The 19,025-nt window shown below is 36.1% G+C and overlaps 1 protein-coding gene across 1 annotated transcript in view; it reads left to right on the top strand.

The window, feature by feature from the left end:
* EIPR1 (EARP complex and GARP complex interacting protein 1) overlaps positions 1-19,025 on the top strand; it is a 73,187-nt gene that overhangs the window by 32,272 nt on the left and 21,890 nt on the right. Inside the window, exons 4-5 of the mRNA XM_057371802.1 lie at positions 4,966-5,122; positions 16,770-16,869. Coding sequence (XP_057227785.1) covers positions 4,966-5,122; positions 16,770-16,869 — 257 coding nt within the window. The remainder of the gene's footprint in view (positions 1-4,965; positions 5,123-16,769; positions 16,870-19,025) is intronic.

Genomic DNA, 19,025 nt, shown 5'->3' on the forward strand with positions numbered 1-19,025 from the left:
GGCYTTGGGGAAATGGTGCTTAACAAGGGGTGGTTGCAGTTGAAACAGTACATTTAGCTCCATCCTTAGCTGTACCTACCAAAAGATATACTGAAGATGCATGATGAATTAGATAAGGGATGAAGAGTATCAAATATTTCCCCCTCTTGAATGAGGAAGAAGATATTTGAAGATTCAATAGTTCATTGTGTGGATTATTTTAGGTGAACAATGCATGAGRAATCCAGTGGGACACCCTTCTTCAAACCTTTAACGTATTCTCTGTGAAAGTTCAGTAGTGCYTAGTTAAACCCAGTAACATTTTTCTTAATACATTCTGTGATAAAATTGCAACAGAACCTTATCTGTTCTCTTCTGCATTGGTGTTGTGACWTAAATAAAAATGCTTGTTTTAATATGAAGTAGGGATACAAAAATGGTTTCCAACTATGTAGAGAGTTTTAAGGAGAGCATAGAAGCATGACATAGAGATACTATGTATTTAGCTTGTTTTTCTTTCTTTTATAGGATAACTGACATTGTCATTTAAATATTACTTTCATACTTATCTTTTAACATTTTTAAGAGCTAATRTGAGAGCTGGTAGATAAAAATATTGTCGTTTTGTATGCATATGTGCAGTAATGTGATGTGAAGATAGTAAAAGATGGGAAAACCTGGAGTTTCTCTTTGCCTGTAGGCATTCTAGATAAGCAATGGCACTACAGAGGTGGTAGTGAAATTACTTAGTAACACTGGATTTTTAAATTTTAATATGTTCACTTGGGAAATAAGGCTGTATGGGTAATGCCACAAATACAGTATACTGTTAGTGAGTTKTTCATGTGACCATGCGAAGCTTGTTGTGGGACTTTGATTTCTRTGTAGTGAGATTTCTGTTTGTGTCTATGGATTTCTGTGGGTTTTTAGCTAGTGGTGATTTCATTAAGAGGAATCGTGACCCAGAAACATCTCCACTTTATCTATCAGAAGAGTGGCAGTTKCACTCAACACTTAGATTTGCCCTTGTTTTTACAAGGGAGAAAATGGTATCTTTTAAAAAGTTCCTTATGCAAAGGAAATTAGGCCTTCCTTAAGGCCAGCCATATCTAAAATTACTTCTCTGGATGGCTGTGGAAATTCCATTTTGGTTCACACATCTGGGAATTAACAAACTGTCAGAACTGTCCAAGGAGAAATTAGTAGTACTCTGAATAAAGCCTTAGTTCTACAGATTTCAGCCATGTATCTAATTCCTCCAAAGTTTAAAAGTAGAATCGGAATATTTGCAGTGCATGGTTATCCAACAGCTGGAAAGTGATCTGTCACTTTTCCTGAGCATCATCAAACCCAGCTGAAAGCAGAGGATAATGTCTGTGATGAATGATGAAATTTTGTGCTTGTTGGCTTTTAGTGTTAACCCTTTCCAATGTGCCATTAATTTTATCCTTCACCACTAGAAGGTGAAGTAGAACAGACATGGAAAGGCACAAAATTCTGCATATGAAATCATTCACCAGCCTGTACTTCAGTTTTCAAACCACTGAAGTATTATAGGAGCCTGGATCACATCAATTTTCGGGGGGATTTATCTTTCGCTCCACATAAACACATACATATATGTGTATGCTTTGGCCTCCCTCATTCTTGAAAATAATTCTTGTTTAGTTTTGTAGTAGAAAATCTGATTGTGCAAGAAACTAATATTCCAATTCTAAGAAGTTAAAATGTCATTCCAGGGCTGTCTTAAAATTGTGGTAAGAGGAAAGATGTCTTGAGAATGTGTTTTTCCCCACCTCCCCCCATGCACAGAGCAGCAATACTTGGAATTTCAGTGTTTTTATGGAATATAAATTTGATGTTGCACTTCTGTTGCTGGTTTGCAGTCTTCCCTCAACTGATTTGGCATATGTGGAAGTAATTTATTGTTTGTTAAGGGTGAGAACTCATATGGTGCCTATGTAACTTCTCATTTCTCTTGCTTAGGACAAGACAAGGAGAGCTCAATACTGCAGAGTTTATTACAGGGATTTGTTTCCTTTTACTTTCTGGTATTCAGAAGAACGCTGTATTTGTCCATTGTGTATTCACAAGTTTGTTTGGTTATGGGTGTGTATGTRTGACATGTTCTCACTGCTTCCTGAACAAATGCAGGGCATAGAAATGTTAATACCCTTGCTCCATGTTTTACTAACCACAGTTTAACATAATTTTGGGACCACCTAACCATCTATTAGCAAGAAAAGTTGAAACCATAAGAATGTAGTTTCCTGTAATTTTTTAGRAAAATTGTGGTGTTGGAAGTGATCATGTGAGTTTTACCAGCTACTTCACAATTATCAGAGAATTTTAAGAAAAGTGGAATAACAGCATTGTAAATGAAATGAGAAGTCTGAACAGAAACTGAACCAGGATAATGAAACATTAAAGTTGAATATTGCTATACATGTCATACAGAAAGAGTGAAAAGGGCCTCTCTGRTTTTCTGTATTCAGACACCTGCTGTGTAAGATAGCCTTCATAACCTGATTATTCTTATATATATTCTAGCAGGGGTAATTTTAAATTATATCAAAAGTGAACAATACGTAAAATCAGTCTTAATACTTTTCAAAATCGGGCTGTATAAAAATTTCTATTTGTTGGCTAGGTTGTAAAATCAAGCAAAAAACCCACCAAAAAACGCACCAAAAAAACCCAAACTAAAACAACAAAAAAACCCACCAAAAAACCCAAACAAAACCAACAAAAGAACCAACCAAACAAACCCAAAACACCTGTCCCCCTCAAAAAAGAAGATTTCCAAAGTGAATGAAGAAGTAAATTCTTCATTTTTAATTACGTGCTAGATTGTATTGCAAATTTTAAGAATTCGTTTCTAGGCACTGATACTAGTTGAACTCTTGTAGGTTAAATGTCTACTAAAAAGAAAAAGGTGATATTTATTAGGTAATTCTTGGGGAAGATAGGAACTATCAGTATATTCAAAAGTGTATTCAAATACTTTAAAAAAAAAAATCCTTTTCCTGAATATTAAGTTTCTTCTTGACGTTTTAAGTTCTCTTAAGATTTGTGGTGCTGTGGTACTGAGAGGAAAGATGGCTTCAGAAACATGTAGTTTGTTTTCTATGATTAACTTTTGAGGTTCTCTGCAATAATCCTGATCATAGTGGAAAAGCTAATGTTTTATATGCATGGTACAGACCTTTTAGTAGTTATAATCTACCAGAACCTGTTCATTACCGTTCTTTCACATTTAAGTGAAACATTTGATTAATCTCCCCTTCTTTAGCTGTATTGTGTTTTAAGTTATTTATTAGTTGCATAGTGTACAATGCACGCTGTGTGTGAATTTGCCGTTTGCTAAGGAAAGGTAGCCATCCACTGCTGCTTTCTTATCTTCTTCAGTAGYACATGGATTTAGAGTAAACACTTTGCCTGAAATGATTGTGAAATGCAGTTTAGTTAGCATGCTCTACAATTAGCATTGTAGAGTTCAATTAAGTGTTAATAAAKAAGGGATTTTCTATCTTTAGATGTATGGTCTCTTGTTACTGTATTCAACTTGTATATCCAAATTGCTGTAGAATACTTGTGTGCATCATACATGCAATTTATATTCAGCACAATCTATCAAATACCCAGTGACTGTGAGTTCTGAATTAATACAAAGTCTTCCTCACATCCCTGTTTCCTGTCACAGAAATGGCCTATTTTTCCTACAGATTTGAYCTAACTAGCTTTTTTTCCCCATTATTTAATATGACTGCATTATAAACACGTCTGCGTTCTCCTGTTCGGGACTTACTATATGTCAGTTGCTTTTTGTCCTATTTTGTGTTGTGTGCCTCTTTTTCCATATAGAGTATCCAGATTGGTGACCTTTAATATACATGTTTTCTCCCCCATTAGTACTATTTTATCCTGAGAAGGCCTTTTCAGTCACCTTCCTTCCTCATGGAAACACTCTCATTACAGTTGCTCCTGTTTTCCTTTCCACTGATGGAAGTTGGTCACGTTTGCTCACGGCTGTGTAATCAGACACTCTTGACTAAAATCAGCTAACATGTACTTGGAGATATAGGCATCTGAAATGACCTCAGAACAGAAAACATGTTATTCTTTTCTGCTTGTCCTCTGGACTTGTCATTTGGCTCATCCTTCAGCTGGCAGTCGCTCCATCTGCTTTTCCTTAATGTAGCTGTGGCTGGTTCCTTTGTTCCCACTGTAGTGGATCTCACCGAGCCGTTCATCTTTGGTGAACCCCAGACCAGTGGCTGGAGCAGTGTGAGCATATGCAATGCTGCTCTGGTCTCCTCCCATTCTGCACTGCTACAAATTGCTGTATTGGATGATGGCAATGCCATATGTGCACAGGCCATATGGTATTTTCTCCTCAATCTACAATTGCCTTTTTCCTCATGCGTTGTAATAGTTTACTGTATGCATGTAAGTTCAGTTTGTCTTTTGGAAGCTGTTTTTATTTGCTAGGGTTAGAGGCATGTACTTACATGGAAAACCTAATTTTGCAATAAACACTTACGGGTAGTAATGGATATGAGATAATGCTCTGGATTGAACTGAAGACAGCCCTTAAAAGAAAACTGTTAAAATGATGTCTATACCTTTACTGTTAAGGAATCAAGCATCATAACTTGTGGTCATTTTCATTTATATGGGTATGAGGAATGAAACTTGGAAAACACGCCTCCCAGAGAGTTTTCATGAGCACTTAATTTTGCTTTTATTCAGGGAGAAACACATTAAACGCGTGCTAATTATGAGTTTTGCAGCAACTTGACTGCTAACTTGAGGTTTGTGTCTGTAGCCACATACTGCATTCTTTGAATTCATCTTGGTGTAATATTTTTAAATATTTCAAACAGCAGATGTGCCTTGCTTATAGATTTGTGTAAATGTTGGTGCAGTGTATACAAAATACATCTCCCGTACAGTGATCTGTTGACATTATTCTCTGTTGCTTAGCTTCAGACACTAAAGTCATGACATGTGCTGCTGTTTGGAGGATGCCGAAGGAATTGGAATCAGGCAGTCATGAATCCCCTGATGATTCATCAAGCAACACTCAAACCCTGGAGCTACTCTGTCACCTTGACAACACAGCCCATGGCAATATGGCCTGGTAGGATTCTGCATATTTTATACTCCTAGAAAAAGCCTAAAGGATAGACCCATGCTGTTAGTTTTGTGCAGATTTATATTGTAGAAGCTACACTATGCACTTTAAAACTATTCCATCTTTAAAAAAAGTATAAATTGGATTTTTTAGTCCCAGATGTTTCATAGATTAAAAACATTTATTATAGTCCTGCAAACACATATGGAGTAACAGCCTKTGTGCCGTTTTAATGTGCTTTTCCCCACCTGCCCCCATCTAAAACCTTTGTTGCACGAAAGTATAATACTTAGAATTTCAATCTTTTTATGGAATATAAATTTAATGTTGCACTTCAGTTTTTGTTTTTTAGTCTTCACTCAACTGATTTAGCATAAGCGTGAGTAATTTATTGTTTGTTAAGAATTCACTATGTTATATGCCGTCTGTGTAACTATTCTTTATCTCTTGTCTAAGTCAAGACAAGGAGAGCTGCAATACTGCAGAAGTTGTTACAAAGATTTGTTGCCCTTTCTAATATTTAAAAGAAAGTTAAAATTTTCCATTGTGTGTTTGCAAGTTTGTTGCTTTATGGATAGTGTATATGACATSTTCTCACTGCTTCCTGACCAGATGCAGAGCGTATCAGAGGTTTTAAGCATCCATTTCTAGCCAAAGATTTTAACCTTGCAGATTAAGTCTTAACGAAAAAAAAAAAAAAAAAAGGTAAATTGACGCTAATATTTATTAGGCTGCTTTTGGACAAGATAGTACATATCAACGCATTAAAAAATGTATTGTATAGATGAGCTTTTTTTAAGATGCAGGTTTTCTGAATGTTAAATTTCTTCATACTARTATCCTTTACTTCTTTGCTACACTTTTTAATGAGTACCCCTCCTTGTAATGATTTTATTACTTTAATTCCATTTTTATTGTTGAAACCTTTTGATAATTAATACTTCCAACTATATTGGAAATTTTTTTTATTTGTTTTAATCTTTATGTTTTACACCTTTAAGATTTGTGCCTTTTGTCTTTTAATTTTCCATAGTTGGTTTCTATCTGATGGTGRAATGCCAGAATGTTGCATGGTAGCCAGATCTCTAAAAGAGGGATAAGAGGCACATTACTGCTTTTTATCAGGATGTGAATTACGTGAATGCCTAAACATAGTTTTTTTTCCACTAATAACAGCTTGTAACAAGTTCACGTGTAGTTTTCAGTCATCTGCTATCTGATTTTCTTCTGTATTTAGTGCTCACAAATATCTGTTACTATTTAACGTCCATTGTCTATGTGCATGTTCATATGTATGTGCATAGAGATTTGAAAAGTTCCTGTGTTACAGAGATAAAAAGTGTAAACTGAACACTTGGCATTAGTACTCTTCACATCACCTCAGGCAAGCACAGCTGATTTAGAGGATCTTGTTCTAGAGCAGGCTTTTCTACTCCGGTCTCAATCATATTGGACACAGCTCATAAATGAGTAAATTCTGYCTTTTGTGCTGTGTGTCACTKGCAGGCCATGCCCCACTGACTGGTRTGTTGGCTWMAAATAGCAATGTAAATAATCTTTGTATTACACTTCTCAAGTGTTTAGAAAAGTATGACGCTATTTAGACACTAAGGGTCCAATTGTAGTTACAACCAAACATAAATCAGAAAAGCGATTTTCCTCAATGCAAAGTGCAAATACCTTTCAAACCACAATGYAAGAGCACAATTGCTGTGAGATCAGTGGTGGTCTGGCACTGTACACTTGCAGTAAGAAGGCTCTGTCGTTAGCCTTGCCATTAGAACATGCCCTTTATTTTGCTCTGAAAACCACAGGCTGAGCACTGGACCTGAGTTCAGTGTGGCCATGTGCACTTTAAGGAGATTGCAATAGAGCAGTGTACCACAGCCATGAACGACTGGATACAGACTCCACTTTTTAAGTTAATTTTGAATATTATTAGTCAGAATCTTGCTAAAAATATTAAATTAAAAAACTGGGCTTCTATGATGCATCCAGAGGAGTGGCAGTGTTGTCAGTACAGTTTAAAGATGCAGCGTGTAATGTTGGTCTCAGCCTTTATGATACTGACTCCAGATAGCAGCTCATAGGAWGGTTTTTTTTGTGTGTCTTGGTGTCCGTAGTGCAGATGTTTCATGATATTCATGGATCTGGTCACAGATAATAGGTAATTGAGATGTGATTGTGAATCAGGAAAAAAAATAAAACTGTCTCGAAGATGCAACTGGTCATGTACTCTGGCATCYACCACCCACCTCAGGGTTTTATTTGCTGGTAGTTTTGTTTGTGCTTACCCTGCTCTGCTTCATTTCTTATCTAGCTTTCTTAAGGTTTATTTTCTCACACGGCTTTTCTCTTCTATTAAGAAAGCCTGATAGTTGAAAAATTACCTGACAGGTTTTTCTGTTTCTGGTATCAGGCACTGGGAAACACAAGAGGGARTTTTTTATGGGTCTGGTGTGTCAGGTATTTGTTTGTTCAACTCTGTACTGATGTTAAGAACTGAATCTGCATTTTTTTTATCTTTATCTCATCTCCTTTGTGGAATGCTGTGCTCAAATGTGTCTGAATTTTCTTATTAAAAACCACCAGGGACATATTTAATACCAGCTCTCTTTTGTGAACCAAGACCWAGAGAGCATTTTCAATCGATTGTGACTAAAATCTTAAACTTAGCTGGTGTGTGACTGAGCATTGTGCTCTTCCCACTCAAGATCTATTGAAATAATTTTTTAGTCTTGACAAAACCTTTGGCAAAAATCTAATCTTCAAGACATAACAGGCAAGTGAAGAAGAAATTTGCTTTTCTATAGTTCCATTTTATCTGGATCACATGAGTTACTGTGTGTAAAAATTAAGCACAGCCATTCATTTCTAGTTACTGAGATTGTTAACTGCCTCCAAGCTTTGAATTTGGGACTCATCAGAATTTTTACTCAAACTCTTGTAGGGCATAGAGTTCAGAAAATTAAACAGATGCTTAAATTAGGCAAATAGGCTTGTTAATTGTTCTATTTGGTTCAAGCCTAAGAATTTTTTTTCATCCTCTGCCTGCTGTTCCTCATGTAAGCYAAAGTGCAAAAATCCTGAGTGAATTACTTTCAGAGTGGAAAACACCGGATACACATGGAAATTTGTGTGTTTAAAAAGAAAAGAAAGTATCTTCAATATGTTAATTCTGTATATAAATATATGTATTCATACAGAGTTAAACACATATAACCAGTAGTATGTTGCTTTATGCAATGTTGTAAGGTCCATTTAAAGGAACTTGCCATTGGATATCTTGCCAGAAGCAGTCCAAGGTACTGTCTGCATAGGAGAAGCCAAGGAAACAGGACAGCAGTTAATGAGATTTTGTTATTCTTCTGAGCTTGGAGGAATCCCCAGAACTCTTGTCTGTGAAACCCCTGAAGACTTGTATTTTAGCAGTAATCTACTGAKCTTCTTCTCCCTCAGTTTTGCTGCAGACTTTTTTTGGTAGTCGACTTGACAGGATAGTCCTTGGAGGAGGAGAATACTACAGGCCATAAGAGAAAGTGTAATCTGTGAGATCTTGAATTCATAACACAGCAGGGAGTTTCGGTTGCATCTGCTGGAAGCAGGCGTGCTTCTGTATGCTTAACATCCTACTTTTTCTGTTCCAAATGTGGCAGGTAAAATAGGGTAGGTCCTGCTTGGTACTAAGCTACTTACTTCAAAACAGAGGGGAACAAGTGAAGTAGGTTGGATTGTGGTTTATGGAGTAAATGTGGAATAAAATGAAAATAAATAAGGGGAAAGTATTAGATCAACAGTGAAAWACAACTCTAAAGGGAAAATGAATGGTGGTTGCAGAGGCAGTGTAAGTAGAGGCTCAGTTCTGAGAAGCCTGAAAGGTGAGGAATGAAGAACTCATGTTTTATACAGAAAACAATAGCTGCTAAAAATTTTTTTGAAAGGGGTGAATATCTTAGAAATAACAATAGATTCCTTCATTAGGCTTCTCTATTGGCTCAAGTTGGTTTTTTTTTTGGTGTGTATTCCACTCAATCAATCCTAGGTACGAACATGCAAATATTGCCATATCTAAGAGAACATAAAGAAGACAAATTATAATTTTTTTAGAGTCACATAAGCTTCAAGAATTCCAAGATGTTTATCACTAAAATATTAAATTAGAACTTTGAATTAATGAAAGCGAAGGTTATTATAAATGAGATATTCCCGTGTATTTTAAGTGTTTAGATTTTATTTGGTATTTCATTGAAGGTTGGTTGCTAAATAGAGTACAGAGAAGTGCCGTCTCTTCCTTGGCTGTACACAGTACAAATCAAACTCATTAAGGTTGGCTTTTTACAGAAGTATGAATTAGCTGTAATAGTCCTTTCAATTTGAGTAGAGATTTAATTAATTTAAAATAAACAAGGTGCTATACATATGAGTTCATTGCTTCCGTTTCCTCATGTTTATTCCATTAAAGAACACAATCACCTAATCAAAGTTAGGCACATTGATAATTGATGCCCTGAAGACAAATGAGTGAAATCCAGTAGTGTTTTACTTACTCTTGGCTTTTAAATATTATTTGAAAAAACCCAAAAACCTCCAAAAAACAAACCACCCCTAAATATGTTCAAGTAAACAAAGCCAAGTRAGAAAATCTGAAACTCAAAAGAAAAGTGCAGACAGTGTTTTTAGTAGCTCTAACACTTTTGTGTGATATTCAGGTATCACTTCTTTCCTATCATGATGTTGGTAATGTTACTTCTTCTATAGTACCCCTTTTGTTAGGCTTCAGGACTATATGTTGAAGTTCTAGCTTAGAGTTTAATTTAAAAAAAAAGTCCAAAACAAATCAATGGTCTGTACTAATGACTATAAGCCTGAAAGTAACATACTTCTAGAAGGATCGTATCGTCTTGAATATATGGTACTGTAACTGTTAGATATGTTTTATAGCAAAGGCATCTAATAAATGCAATCACAAGTTTTTAACCTTATCTTATTTTAGCATTTCATATGTCCCAGTACCAGAAATATAATTATGAGGACAGAGCTCTCTTTGATATTTGTATAGAGGTTTCTTTGAGAGTGTCAGGACTGTGAGTTGTGTATTCTGGTGTATAAACTGAACTGTGTATTTTTGGGGGACAGGAGGTTTGAAACAGCTGCCCAGATACTGTTTGTATCTTCACATGATGCACAAAATTTCRGAGCTGTCTGAAATTGTCATTGTTTAAGAATAATTCTTTCACACTTGGTTCATTCCATGTATTTATATTCTCCATCAGCCACTTCTCATATTACAACAGTAAGTATAGGGACAATTTTTTTTTTTGCTAACTTACTACATGACAAGTGTAGTTTCCCTGGGAATGTTTATATTCTGATCCTTTCTAATTTGGTAAAAGTTTAAAATGTTTTTATATCCCTGCTCTTCATAATTCTGTGTGATTCTGAATTCTTCACAGGGTTTTGCWCTGTTGAATCTTTGATTTTTCCTTGTTGTAAATAAAACCATCTATTACATATAAATCCAAATGTTCAGTRTTCAACCATTAGTTGTCTTWCTSACATTTTCTCCTTTTTCACTTTTGTCATCCTCTAAAATATATCTGGAACCAGCAGAGTAATTTAGAACACCCATTTTCACTTTCATTCACTTGAATGTTTTTGGCAATTTTAAGTGTTTAGTAGTGTGCAATTTTAAAACTTTAAGCTCTTCAGTGTGATCACATTTACTAGGGAATAAATGTGATTAATTTATCAGATACTGTATTATATGCCCAGTTTATGATGTTAGCTTTTAATCAGAATTTATTTGACTCTACTCATGTAAAGCAGAGGGAAACTTAGCCAAACTAAAATCTGACACTGAAGTAAATATTGAAGGGAAAAATATTTATTTATTTATTTATTTATTTATTTATTTTTGTGAACTTGCTGTATGTATTAGCTTGTCACTTCTGATAAGTTCAACAGAATCTAAATGCTTAATAAAAAAAAATAGTTTTGATGAAGTTTTTGCAGGTTTTTGCGTTTAGTTTGGATTCATGAATCATGGTACAGAAAATAGTGCAGAAATTGTGTTACTCTATAAGTAAAAAAAAAATGGCTTTACTGTTTCACTTCTCCTTCCCAACTTGAACATAGTTTTGTTTCTGTTCTCACCATGCTGTTATATTCCCCAGTTTGACTGCCAAACTGAGATTTTTCCCCACTGAAAGAAAATTGAGCTATTTTTAAAAGAGGTTTGCTTCCTTCTTGTAGTGTCACTTAAGCTATTCTTACCACTAAAAAAGTGAGTGTTGAAGTCTGCTTCAACTAATTCTACAGGTGAAATAGATACTTCTATTTATTGTACTACTATTCTGTTTATCCTAGTTTTATTTTCAGTCTTAATGAATTGCTTAAAATGTTAGTGGGAAATGTTATAGAAAAACGGTGTTGCTGAACTGTGAAAAAAATTAGTTATGCAGGAGAAAATTAAATGTTCATGAGGAACTAMCTTTGAACAGKTGCCCCTGTTTTCTTGGTATCAGAYTCCAGTTTGCTCTCCAGAACCCCATTAAACATTTATTATTTAGAATATTTATCCCTCAGARTAGAATTCTTTCCTAGCACAATGTTCCAGGATGAGTGCAGATATAGCGAGGCTGCTGCTGATGCAGTAGTTAAAAATTCAAAGCTTTGAAATGTGTTTTGGATATCTATTGGGTGAAAAAATTGATCCTTGTATGTTTATGGTGAAGCACAGCTATTTGGCAGGATGTACATGAGAACTGAAGGGGTGCCTTGCAGCCTCCTACAGTCCATCCATCCCAGTCCCTGCCAGTGGTGATGGAGAGATAGGTTAGTGACACCACAATAGTTACAGTCCCRGCCACTTCTTGCAGTCTCTTCACCWCAAATYCYCCASAATSCACATTTGCTGGATTAGAGGTGTTAGAGGATACTCTCTGCTAGGTCTGCGTAAACCTTTAGCATTCTTAGGTTTGCTGCTCTTCTGAACAGAAGGGGTGATGACTTTCTTCAACTATCAGTGCAGAACTAGGCAATTCTCTTCTTAGGCACGTGTTTTAAATCACTGGAGAAGTATACTCAGTGGAATATTCTGTTTTGTTAGGTTTTATTCCCCTGACCAACCATGCAGTTTGTTACAGCAGCAATAAATTAGTGAGGATATGCTATATCCATATTTCCATATTTGAAAAATCCCTTATGAATATACTCAAATTGTCCCTCTCAAAAGCAGATATGTGTTTCCTCTAAAATGAGTCTGCAGAGATTGCTTTTGCCCGCTCCAGCTGTTTTGCAAATAAATTTGTTTCAGCCCTTAATTTTTGCCCTAGTACATGGAAGAAGCTATTGGCATCCTGTGGCCTCCAGAGGCTGGGCAGAGCTTTTACCTGGCAGCACTCTGTGTGCCTTCCTGACAGACATTGATACTATTAAAATGTTATTCCTAGGCTGACCACCTTACTGATCTTTGACAGACARGCCAGTTATGTATTTCTTTCCTGAYATGTCACRTATCGATAATATTCACTTTGAGGCTTTTTTAAGCCCTTTTCAGGCAATATGAATAGAAATTGTGTCTGTGGCAGTAGGTGGGTGTTCCATGAGCAGTTTGCGGAGGCCAGCACAATGATAATTTAAGGAAAAAAATATTTTAGAGGTAAGTGATTTTTCTGTGGCACCTCCTTGCTGGGATGCTCTTGTATTTATTTRTAAAGCAGTTTAATTTTTCTGAATGTAAAAATAATTTAAGAGCCAAAATAAAGCTCAGCTGCCTTTGGAGTTCTTTTCCAAATAATTCTTAACTTCATTTCTCAATTCTCATTTCTTAGCAGCTTTTTAGCTGAAAAGTTCGCCTTCTAGGGTGTTTTTAAGAAGCGGTGGTTCTTGTTTTACTGAGTCTTGAGGAGCTGCATTCCAAATTAGATCTCAATGTCTGAGAAGTTTGAGATAAAATGTAACTAGTCTTTCCCGAAGCAGACTTCAATACGCTGTAAAATAGCCATAACTTAGTTCATTCAGAAATGTGTTTGTTTTGTAGAGCACTTGGGTAGAGAGTAAGAATCCTTRGTTCCAGGTTGTACTTGGTCTGATGTCCTTTCTCTTAGAGTTAATGTCTGATCACCTGATAAGCAAGAGTCATCTTTAAATTGGAATCATTATAATGCAAAGGAGGCAGGACATTTGGGTTCTTAGTATGTGAATTTCTCTGGTGGGCTACAGTGAAGCTGCAGGATGGTCTACTGAGCTACCAAATATATGGGTATATTTCCATTTTTCAGTGCATGAGAGTTTTTGTTCTAGCAAGATTTTTCCATTTATAGAAATAAATAACTGTCACTTCTATAATTATGGTTAAGCAGTAGTTAATGCTTGCTTTGTCCAACACTTGYGGCTTAACTGCAGTTCATGTCTATGAAAGTGTTTGCATATTGCTTTTTTCTTCCTTAGTCTGTAATGGAGGACTTTGAATTGTTCGTTTATAAAAGCTCAGTACATTTATTGATGAAGGTGTTAAATATCTTTTCAGCATAGAACAAGATAATAGAGTCAGTTTGAGCATTTGAGTGAATGTTTTAACTGTTCTTATTTTTTTGCTAGGGTGTAATATTCTCTGTAGGATTTAATACTACTTTTTTTTTTATACTAGAAACTACTAGCTGCAAGCTTATTTGAGGTGTCCTGAGTCAGATGATCACAAAATGGGGTAAAATGCAACATAATAATTGCTTATCTGCTGTTTGTAGATTATTTAAAGGGAACCCCGAGATTGGCACTCAGTTACTGTGTGCCTGCTGTGAATTTGACAAATATCTTGTCCATTTCTGAATACTGTAAGGATCAGCAACTCTTGGCATACTCAGGAAAATGGTACTGCCTGGTRTATCTGTTTCCCTTTTTAGACATTACCATCACTGTGCAGAAAACTGGTCTAAATGAAAACTTCAGTTTTTCTAAAATCTGTATCTTGCTTCAGAAGTAACTTTTTCACTCACCAATATTTCCTGCCCTCCCCCCAGTATTTCATGTTTAACATTTAATCATGAGTACAGAATATGGCTGGACATTTGACAGAGGGTGATTTGAGTAACCTCTGCTTGGGATTGTAAAATCTGAATGAATGATCACTATACCCACACCCATAAATAAAAAAATTAAATAGAAGTAAAATGGGCATCTAACAAGGACAGAGTGAATGTGAAGACACCTTTTCATGGCAAGGTATGTCAGCTTGGTTATAATTAGCTCTAATTAGCACACTTTATTCACACACAATTAGCACACAATTTATTCAGCTGTAAAAATTCTTTTACTGTGAAGCTCAGTGCCACTCAAAAAAGTGTAATTTCTTCCTACCTTTGAAAACATCAAAAAAATTGTTTTCCATCTAGCTTTTACAACTGAAAGTTGAGTGACTGGTGTAAGGAAAGGTGCAGATAYACCAACAGGCATTAAAAAATCCTGATTTCTGGCTGAACTAATTCTTCAAGAGTTAAGTGGTCAAACCAGATTTCATTGTCAATAATTAAAAATATGCCTACACAGATCAACACCAAATGCCAGTTACATTTTCAGAAATATGTAAATAAGTAAAATGATGGACTTAAATGAATGTGATTGCAATCAACAAGACTTCTTAGCTGCCTATTCAGCTGTGTGATAGTCCTGGTATCTTTCACTTTGGGAAACCAGATTGCAGAAGGTTAGTTGTAATCACATGCAGGTTATAGTGCATTGATTTTCTTTATCCTATTACATGTTTTCATAAAATATTTTCATCTATCTGAAGGATCTGTTCAATTTATCCATGCAGCACAACTGCATGAAATTCTGAAATATGCATGGGAGTGCCAGTTGGTTTCTTCTCATTATCGTGGGCAAAATAAAAGTTGAACATATAATTGAAACTGCATGTYRTCATTTTTATTATCAACAMTTATTTTCAATTGCTTGTAASTTATTTCCCAAGTTGTACYATACAACTTTTCAGAAGTGTTTATTGTTAAATAAGTTTGGCAATGCTACAGACAAAACGTCCAAATTTAAAATAAATAATGGAATAATTCTAGTACAATGTTCTTGTTAAAAGACGTTTAAAAATATGATGGTAGCTTAATGTGCTAAATGTAGTGATTTTGTCCTAATACAAGAAAGCTCMCTACAAATGGAATTTTATAAGTAGATAATTTCCATGGATTGACAACACAGTAAAGATGCAGGTCATGTTTCCAGCAGAAGACAGATGCAGCTGCTGGTCCTTTCTTTAATCTCCTGCAATGCCTTAGGGAAAAGTTCAGTGGGTGAGGAGTCAGCCAATGCACCCTTTTAGTTACAGTTCCASCTTTTTTCTTTACAAAACAGCAAACAGTGCAGTTGTTTACTGAAAGTGCGGAGTAAAAACTGATGGAACTCTTCACACAAGGAACAAGAGTAATTTGAGAGGAAGGTGTCAGCTGAGAATAACTGTTTTGTTGTATTTATGKAGTACAAAAATGACACTGTGTCACTGCTTTGTTACCTGCAACTTCCTATTTTATTTTCCTTGTGTTTTATAGCATGATCTTAGATTGAGATCCATCCCTTGGATCTGGGGCCAGCGAGGTTATATCCACTATTTTGGGAAGATAGCGGTAATGCAAAATCTGGGATAAAGTGGAAGCATGCACAGTGTGCAGTGCAGGGTTAGGMAGSYWSMWKSWRSCTKCCTAATGTTGGGGTCACTTGCCCAAGGCTGCGTCTGTTTGTGCAACCTGCTTTCATCTATTCCATCCAGATACTGAATTGATTCACACAAAAACCAAAACAGACTAGAAAACTTGTGTCTAGTTGTGAACTTCTGATAAACTTCGAGCAGTGATACTTCAAAAAGGCACTGAGGGTCAGAACAGAGACCAAATGCTTTTAAGTAGCTGAAGTTTTAATCTAAATATGGAAAGAAGTTTCTCCATTAACCAATTGATACTGAAGTTATGTTCTCTACCTTCAGCTATATTGTTGCTATAAGGTAGTTGGGAGCTTGCAGAACTTTGTTGCAAAATTACAAAAATAGAAGCCCATTCTGATAAAATAACAAATACTGTTCTTAGAATCTTACCATTACCTCCGGCAAATGTATTAGGGTTAGAATGCATGTAGTTAGCTAAACTGCCCATACTGACTGGCTTAAATATGCTGCTTCTCAAAGAATGAATTAAGAGGACTCATTTCTTGCATTCCTTCCTGTATAGCATGAAGTGAATCACAGGTTAAAAGTTTATGTTGATTAAGTTATGATGAGAGCTGCAGACCTGGAAGAAGTTTGCATCAAAACTAAGGCTTATGATTTTTGGTGCRTCTTCAAAAAGGATGCATAACACTACATATGAACAACTTTGAGGTTTCAAACTAAAGCTTTCTAAAATTAGCGCACATCAATGTCTCTGGTTGTATTTCAGTGTGTGTATGCAGAATGACTGCTACAAATTGCTATTTAATGGCAGATTTTGCACTTAAAATACATGATGGATTTCATCTAAAGAAAACCAGAAGGAATATGGTTTAATATATTTTGGAATAGATTAGATCCACAGACTTAAAATGGTTTTCTAGTTGAAATTTTGATTGATTTTAATGTTGGGTTGTTTTGTTTTGTTTTCCTGTTTCTGTTTTGCAGTGTTATGTGGGAACCGATGGGAGACGGTAARAAGATTATTTCACTGGCTGATAACAACATATTATTGTGGGATTTGCAGGAAAGTTCATCCCAAGCTGTGGTAAGAAATATTCTTTCAACAAAACATTATATACTTGAATACAGTGCAAACAACAACGTTCCCCAGCCTAGAATTTGCTGATCTTTTGACTATTCCTTCAGAAATATCTTGTTGCCTTTAATGTAGGTGGGGAAATGAATCTTCTACTGTTGTCTTGAATACATGTGTTAAAGAGTAGTATTTTTGTATCTGTTGCTGGTGAGTAAATGTTTTCTATGTTCTAAAGTTCCCCTTGCTGTCACTCGTTTTACAGTGAGTAATCTAGAATAAAGCAGCGCCAATTTGGGAATGTCTGCAAGATAAAAATTGGTGATCAGTAAAGCCAAAGGTTATGGAATTCAGATAATGGTATATTAACTCATGTTGGTTAATGCCATGCAGCCCACTATTTAATTTATAACCCTTGATTGTATAAGCATGATACAACTTTCTCTATTTGCTATGTGCTGCTTTGAATTCTCACTGTTAGTTCAACTTAGTACTATACGGTTAATTSAGATTATTTCAGTTTTTGTTAAAACTATCTTAGTCAGGAACATATATAAAAAAGTGTCATTGGCATGATTTTTGTCAGATTACGCCATATCATRGATTGTATATAGAAAACTTTGGATGATTCTTTATAGTCACTYAGGTCAGTGTCTGTGCTTAAAAATGGAAATTCATTTTGTCAAGGACATTACTATTCGGCTGATCTGTTGTCACTTTTGGATTTAACTCCTCAGGTTAGGGTTAATTTTATTTTCCTGCATGCTGCATAATCAGTTTTTCACCTAAGTCAAGACACTGTGTCCATAAACTCTTCCCTGTTGGTACCATCTGACAGTGTTCAAATAGATGATGTCTTGAGTTATTAGTATTTTGCTAGGTTGCACACAGTATCAATGTAATGTGATATAGTTTAATCGTTTGTGTTTATAATTAAGCCCTGTGGGTTCCTTCACAAGATGAGAAAACTTCAGCTTTTTTTCTACATGCAACTACAATTGGTGTTATGTTGCCTTCCAAGGCTTCTTCGAATCAGTGTTTGTTTTTATCAAATTGATGTTGAGAGTTTCTGACAGCTTGCCTCCAGGAGCTTTGTCTGTGGCACTGCATCCACTGGATTTGCATTACACCTGCATTAGTCAGTATTTCTCTCCTAATTTCTGCATAATACACAAAACTTTCTATGAGGTTGAAAAACTACTTTGGGGTTGGTGCTGTTTTCGTCTATAGGTCTTCATGTCTCTTTGAAGGACTGGGACTGCTAGGCAGCTTAGCATTTTCCCTTTCTCCTACTCTGGCTCTTTGTGAAGTTCTGTCCTCATTTGCTGAAATTCTTATGATTTTTAATTAGTATTTTTGCTGTTCAACCACTTTCTCGTCATTTTCTGTCAAWTTTTTTCGTTCTCCTAACCCCTCTGAAATGTCCCTCAGAACAGCCTCAAGCAAAAAAAAAAAATCAGGTCTTGCCACACTAAAAAAGGGGCATGTTAAAACAAATTAGAAATAAAACCCCACAACATTTTCTTTATAAGCAGATAGACAGAGTTTATGTAAATGACAAGAAAAATTGTCTTTATGGTTCATTAAGATGAAAGGTTGTGCATTTTTGGAATCTCTTAGGCACCCGATGTCTTATCACCTAATATGCTGTTTGGTTCAAGCAGGCAGTGACTAAGCAGGAAGGAGCTGATGTTGAGGAAATGTCCCTGTCTGASCATCCAGGAGTCGCTCTGGCAGTCACTCCCATGGCCAGAGACTTTGGGCAGCTCCAGACAGGTYCCCACCKGACTCCCTGCACACCCCTCTGTCMCACAGASACACCAGGCTTCCCAGAACAGTCCTCTCAATCCTAAAGTCATTTMATCATGGTGCAACAGCAAAACAGCTTGGGCTGGTGCCTCTGATGAGGGACCCTGAACAAAGAARACCCTGGGGTTTTATACCCTCCCAGTCCATGCAGCAAAAGTCTGGGGTCTTCCTTCTGAGTCCTCAGCTCTTGCTGTGTCCCYGARTGTCCTGTCACCTGGCTGATGACACAGGTCCCTRTGCCTTTTGTTGAGCAAAGGGTCAGTGCCTTTTGCCAGCCTCTTGTCTCATTTCTCTCCCCCACCCAGAGYTCAATCTGCAGCTGGCACTGCAGCTACACACAGAGCTACCTCCACTGAATG

The sequence above is a fragment of the Malurus melanocephalus genome, unplaced genomic scaffold, assembly GCF_030028575.1.
Source record: "Malurus melanocephalus ecotype Western Australia unplaced genomic scaffold, MMel_1.1 scaffold_6, whole genome shotgun sequence".
NCBI lineage: Eukaryota > Metazoa > Chordata > Aves > Passeriformes > Maluridae > Malurus > Malurus melanocephalus.